The 6968-nt window shown below is 39.7% G+C and overlaps 1 protein-coding gene across 2 annotated transcripts in view; it reads right to left on the reverse strand.

Moving 5' to 3' along the window:
- LOC149282143 (ubiquitin carboxyl-terminal hydrolase 24-like) overlaps positions 1-6968 on the reverse strand; it is a 47373-nt gene that overhangs the window by 22331 nt on the left and 18074 nt on the right. For both annotated transcript variants that reach the window (XM_089498558.1, XM_089498557.1), the window contains 11 exons: positions 6961-6968; positions 6547-6621; positions 5801-5959; positions 3569-3683; positions 3370-3473; positions 3141-3248; positions 2819-2914; positions 2548-2709; positions 1865-1972; positions 1106-1255; positions 35-166 (listed from right to left, as the gene is read on the reverse strand). The exon at positions 6961-6968 is cut by the window's right edge and continues 58 nt beyond it. In XM_089498558.1, the coding sequence (XP_089354684.1) occupies positions 35-166; positions 1106-1255; positions 1865-1972; positions 2548-2709; positions 2819-2914; positions 3141-3248; positions 3370-3473; positions 3569-3683; positions 5801-5959; positions 6547-6621; positions 6961-6968 (1217 nt within the window). The remainder of the gene's footprint in view (positions 1-34; positions 167-1105; positions 1256-1864; positions 1973-2547; positions 2710-2818; positions 2915-3140; positions 3249-3369; positions 3474-3568; positions 3684-5800; positions 5960-6546; positions 6622-6960) is intronic.

Below are 6968 nucleotides of genomic sequence, written 5' to 3' on the forward strand. Positions count from 1 at the left end.
ATACCATATCTGTTACTAGAGATTAAAGTCTTACTTCGCGGTCAAGCTCGCACACATCGTGGCCGGTCACCAGACATTCCCAAATCTCCTTAGCCCGACTCCAGCTGAGATACAAGGTGGCTTCTTGCAGAAAAAATGCCAGGAACTTTAGATGCGCCTCCAAATACTGAAAAGGAAAGAATACTAAGAGTTAATTTTTTCTGATTTCTTTTTTTGTTAAATAAACCTATGAGGCTGCTTGACTAGACGCAAAACCAAAGTACATTCCCAAAGTCTCCCTTTTTGGTCCTCTACCACATATAAAAATATTGGGGCGATATGGGGCAACTGTCCGATAGGTTAGATTTGGAAGTGAATCTGGACAACTTTTCCAAATATCTGTTCCGCTTCGGACAGCTGTCAGAAAAATGCATTTTGGAAAGCATGTATAACTTATACCCTTTGGGTTTTAACTGAACTACAACGGTTATCCAGATATTTGTTTAAAATGAAGGGGTTCAACACCTGCATAAATAATTACACCCTGTCCTCCTAATGACGCGTTGGAGGAAGTAACCATGCAAATGCCAAAGCAACCAATGAAGCTGGTTCCAACGAAATACTTATATATTACTTTTTTATATTTATTTTATCAGATAAGGGTTTAAATTCGAATTGCTACAGGAAAAAACCACTGATGAAAAAACATATTATTAATAAGGATCGGGCAGAAGCGAAGAACAATATAAACCCTTCTCCTCTCTTTTCCTCTTTTGTGTACAGATGGAAGAGACGCTGCAACCCCCCCGAAGCCATTGAAAACCAGCTATTAACAGTTATCATCAAAGCCAGAACATTCACTTTGGTAACAGTGAAAATAAAATGCAAACATTAATTTTCTTATTAGTTTGTAATTTCCACCGCATAGGTTTCTAATGCATACAGCTTTGTCAACTGTAGACATGGTAGAAAAAGAACCACTTTCTTTAATTGCCCCAAAATAGGGCTTCCAAAATCAACCAGTAATATGGCAAAGCAGCTGCCATGTTCTCTTTGTTGCAAGAACATTGATATGAAAAAGACTTAAGTTTCTGTTCTGTTTATCAAAGCATTCAGTATCAGATACCTCCCGGTAAGTGTATCTGCCATCGACCAAAGAAGTTCCCACCAGCCCGCCGGGACCGACGACTGTTACTGCCAAGCGGCGGCAAGCCACCAGACTCGCTGTCACCAGTTTGACAATTTCAAAGTTCTTCTTCAGATCCTGGATTATGGTCTGTGAAATAAAAAAAAAAAAAAGACAACAGTTCAAAAATGTTTGCTAATGGAAACATGCTGTTAAAGATGCTGTTCCACTTAGACAAAAGATTAACTGCATTCTCTAGGAGGTTAAGCAAATAAGCACTTAGATCTGTCGTTTTTATTCAATGGCAACAGTCCGATAATTCAGTGTTCCTGGCGATTATTATGATTGAGCCAGAATTGTACATGATTAGAGAATTATCTCTGGGAAGGGTTGATGCATTCAGCAGGTATATGAATTAGGTTTCTAGGGTTGCATTTAAAAGTCTCGCATTCAGCAGTGTAGCTGGAGCAGCAAATATAAAATGAAATGAAATTTAGTTAATATATGCCGAAAGAAACTCGGTCTTAATCATGTTGAAGTATTTTAGTAATTAATTGTATCACGGACGGTCTGTTGTCACTTATAATAAGCCTTTCTTCAACATCCATCGCACTGACCACTGATTTATCCAACCACCATCAGTAAAATGCTGCGCAGTTTTGTATATAATTTATATAAAATATATTTAGCGTCGCAGATAGCTGGGGGCTATTGGACTGATTCAGGAACGGCTGATATCCACCTGGCTGAAGCACGTACCTTGTCTTGCTTTTGGTAGGTCTGCTTGTTGAAGGAGCGGGTGATTTCATGAAGTTGGCGTAAGGCTGGTACTACCCACACGACTTGTGGGTTGTTGTGTTGAGATGACTGCGTTATTAAAAGGAGAGAGTACTATTATTCTATAATATATATATATATAAAGGTGTACAGGTTACTAGGACATATGCAGATTACCAAGGGATGCAGGAAACACACAAGAACAAAACCAAGCAGAGGAAGTTCAGAGATCTCAATGCAATTTTTCTACAGCAACTTCTTTTGACCCCGATTTGAGTAATTATTTTTATTATGCTGTTAAGAGCACATATATAAAGCAATCAAATGTCGTGACATAATCAATCCACCTCTTTCCTCATTAAGAGTTGGTATTTAGGAGCAAAGCAAGAAAGTCCCGGCGGTATAAATTATATGCGGAGTGGGTAATACCTGGTCCTTTAATTTTCCCAGAGGATTACAACACTTGGGATATTTCAGCAAAACAAAAAAGAAAAAAAAAAATCGAGTATCTCTCAAGGTTTTTGGTAAATCCACACAATTACAAAAGCCATTCATTACACTTAGTCTATATTGAGCTGTTATCTCATTCCGTATGGACGGTCATTACACAAGAAACGTTGCTCCTTTGTTGAAGAGGAACATCTGGCCGGATCCCACAGACTCACCTTTTTAATATCCTCTACGCATTTTATAATATAACTTCTCTTCACGGTTTCTTTCACTGCGTAGGCATCGCTCAGGATTGTTAGGTGTTCCTCTAAGGCTTGCTGGATTAAAACAGACGGTAGGGTGGGCAGGTGGGCAAGATCCCAGAGTACCTCTAAAACCTGCAAGAGAAGTCAGCCGTGCCTTAACTAAGGAAAGAAATAAAAATATATACCGAAATACAAGTAAAGAGAACTGCTCTCCTCTTCGGTGTTCTTTACAGGGTCTTACTTTTCCCGTGGTTGTCTCGTTTCGAGACTCCCGACCGATGCGGCCAATGAGACTCAACAACTTCTGCCTGACTCGGTCTGTTTCGGTTTCCCAGCTCTGTAGACAGAAATAAGAATGGAGAAACTTCCCAACACCGAATTCACCGATCACAGTTATTATTTTAGCCAGAACTCCTGACGCGTACGTATGTATTAATGTATATTTACTATGTATATGTTATCTGCCCAAATAAAATGGAAAATCGTGTGAATTTACGTGTAATTTGGGTCGCTGTTGAATTCAGCCTGAATCGCTCTAACCCAGGTATAGCGGGGACTTGTACCTTTTGAATTAATACGAAAAGATGATTTAGCTGTTCGGGGTTGAACTTCACAGCAGCAGCAGCGATAATCGTTTGAATATTTTCAATCACCGTGGATGACTGTCCAGCCTGAAGAAAAAAAACAAAAACACAACCACCCTATTTATCAAGACTTTGGAAACGTACGCTATATCAAAAGATACAAACGTACTTTTATTCAATCTTCAGTGCCAGTTACAGAGTATATTACCTGTATTTTCCATATCTTTGAAAGCTCGTCCAAAGATAATTTACTGCCTAGCAATTCAATGATTCCCTTTATTCGGTCACAGTATTGAGCCTGGTCTATGTTGCCTAAAAGAAACGAGAGGAGATTTCCCGGCATCAAGTTAAAGTCTCTATTTATCACAGAGTTTTCTGTAGTTGCGCCGGCGGTAAAGAATACTGACCTTCCAAAGCTATCGAAAGCACAGAATTCTCCACCAGCCAATCCAGCAGTCGGTCTGTATCTATGGCGTTCTTCACCGACTTTGATAAAGTGCTGTCTTCTATTAATTTGGTAACCTTGGAGAATAAAACAGGTATTGAAACTATGAGCAAAGTTAGAAGAAAAACCACAATGACATCTCAGCATTTCATCTCCCTCATTTGAATATGCATTATAAACGGCCAACTTCTGTGTTATTTATATATATAAAACCCAGTATATCTGCTGAGCTGCCCTGAATAATGTGTAATTTAATGAATGGCTTTCAAGAAATTTCAAAAGGAATAAGCCTAATTAAATGAATGTATCAATGTAAACCACTTTCATTTGTTTCCATCTACTGCCCTACAGCCTGCCAAGGATCTACCGCTGTATACAGATCTTCCAATACCCCCGGACCCCTTTCGGGTCTCACATATGGAAGCCATCCCCTTCTAACATACAGTCTTCCTTTCTTGCTACAAAGAGAAACCGGCCGTAAGTTCTCTTTAAGACTTACAGTTTAGTTACATATTTTAAGTAGTAACCTTTAATCTGCCTTAAAAACAACACACTTGTAGTAACAATCGAGGGGGCTTTAAAGTACATAATGCTAGTCACTTTAGCCCACTGGGGAATGTAGAGCTTTATTCCTGGCACTTGGGATACCTCCTGTCCTGCACCTAAAGCTTGTTATCTGGGTCTATGTATTCATTTATTTACCTGCTATCAGTTATGATCCTATTGCTCAAACTTCTCATAGAAATATGATATATATATATATATATAGAAATTATGGCAGGTCAGACACATTCCACCTATCTGGTCTGTCCATCTTTCCTGATGTTACGACTTAAGACTTACCCTCTACCACTTCTGCCGTTCCATTTATAAAGCTCCCTTTCAGTAAAGTAAGACATTCTAGTCTTAGATCACAGCCTCTTGTTCTGAAACATTTCTCTTCTGCAATAAACGGCCCTCCTTGACTTTGCTAAGTGGTCACTCTACTTTCTTATATGCCGCGGGTACAGCAGCTAAGCCATTCAATGCTTTAAATAAGCAGCAGTGTATTTTCAGATCGCCTCCCGCCAGCTCTACTCGGCTTCCAATGAGAATGCAATCAGGAGGAACAGTTGCTGAAAATATAACATTAGTTCTTAGAAACCGGATTTAAAATATGCTGACAAACGCATTTTGCGTACGTCATGCTTACTCGGATGAAAGAAGTGCGCTGCTAGACTCCTTTCACCCTGGTTTGCTTTAGAAACCAATTTAAAACCAAGGAAAGCAATTTAACCCATTAAGGACAACAGCATGTCCTTAAATCCATTAATGACAATGCATTGTGAGCCCGTACATGAACGGGCTTTGTCGTGAAGGGGTTAAAAACTGCACAATTCTTCATCCCAATGCCCCTGCCCAGCACTTCCATCGGGGCTTCTATGACTGAGCACCGGAAGGTCATGTCACGCCGGTGCTCAGTCATAGAAGCCCCGGCGGCAGTGCCGGGCGGAAGAGGAGGTTGTCCGCACGCATCGCACAGACGTTCACCGGCTGCCAGAGAGGAGGATCGAGGTCCCTCGCAAAAACAGTGGTTTATCGTTGCCACATCTAACGTTTGTTCGGATAAAGCTGGCGAAGTGAGTTGTCGTTTGGATGTTGTTTTAGGGTTTAATGCAAAAAGGAATTTGCCTCTGTAGCGTTTTGCTAGTATACCGGTAAACAATTTTGTTTTATCCTATATAACAGAAAACCCAGTCACTGCTTTATGTGAGGAGTTAAAATCTCTGCTGTTCCAACAAACAAATAAGTAATAAAGTTTCCTGTCCCCGGTCTCTTCAATCTGATGCATTAACAAACATTTGTTCCGGCCTAATCAATAATTCAGGAAATTATCCCCATAATCACTCTGCAAGCTTTTAGACAGCTGGCCGTCTTTTACCCTGCCATTATTTGTGCTGTCTCTACAAATTCCCATATTACGATACTGTTCAGAAGTTTGGGGTCACTTAGAAATGTCCAGAAATCCAGCGCAGACGGGGTTAATGTTGTAAATTACTATTGTAGCTGGAAAGAGCTGATTAGTAAAGGAATCTCTCCATAGGCGTACAGAGGCCCTTTATCACTCCCATCACTCCTGTGTTCCAATGGCCCTTTATCACTCCCATCACTCCTGTCTTCTAATTGCACGTTGTGCTCGCACTAAGTTACTTACTTCTTTAAGCGAGTTCATTTTTGCACTAAAATGTGGGGATTTCAGCATGCGCAACAGGATGTCCAGCCGAAGGTCGTCCACAGCGGTCACAAGGTCCGGTTGAAAGCGCATACAGAGCAGCTTAATGGCAGAGAGCAGCTCCGGGATACTAACCAGTCTCTGCATAGCGAGAAAAGTCAATGTTTAGCACACTGTGAGCACCAGAGAAAACTCACCCCTCCAAAGTGTAAGAAACTTTTTTACATTAAAATACAGAAATAACATTATCAGATTATTACAAAAAATTTGGAAAACAGACTTAAAAGGTGCTGTCCCACCTACTCTGCCGAAAAAAACACTTTTGTAATGTAAAAATACGTATTCCTGGTGTCCAACCCTTTACCAGAAGTAATCCCTACTTCAGTAAAATGTTGTCTCATTCAACATTTTTGCAACAAAAAAGCAAGCATTGACAAGATATCGTCACAGAAGAGATGCTGCGTTTTTACTTGAAAAAATAAAATACGAGATCCGCTAAGGTTTATTTGCTTAGGATACTAGAAAGCGCTATTATAGTTCTGTATATAAGTAATGTATGTAAGTGGAACGACACCTTTAAGGAGTGCTTTGTAAAAAATAAAATAAATGTGACAGTAAAATGTGGAAGCCACCTAGCATCATTTACTTTTAGCAGGTAAAAGGTTTGGCTTCTTGATAAGTACACTTACAGAAAAACTATTTGCAGGATCACATTTACGTTGTATTACCTTGTCTTTTAAGTCTTTTTCCTCCACATTCTGTACATACTTAATCCGGTTATGAATGACACGATCCAGCATCGGCTGCAGGTATCAAAAAAGTGATTATTAAATACATTACTTCTGAAATCTGGGACTATTTCAGCAAATAGTAGTCGTTTCAGTAATATCAGTAATATCAACTAATATTAATTATTAGACTCGTTATGCAAAGAACTGATTGCATCAAATCCACCCAGCGACAAGACGAGATAAGCTCATTGCGTGTGCATATGTGTGTGTGTGTGTGTGTGTGGTAATATCCATGTTCACTTATACAACAATCTATACAACACACAGTATAGAATTGTACAGCGCCGCTGATTAATAAGGGCGCTGTATAAAACAAATACTACTACTACTAATAACAATAGGATTTGTTACCTGTACAG

This window comes from Sceloporus occidentalis, unplaced genomic scaffold, assembly GCF_023333645.1.
Source record: "Sceloporus occidentalis isolate IW3139 unplaced genomic scaffold, rSceOcc1.0.p SCAF_122, whole genome shotgun sequence".
NCBI classification, from domain to species: Eukaryota; Metazoa; Chordata; class Lepidosauria; order Squamata; family Phrynosomatidae; genus Sceloporus; species Sceloporus occidentalis.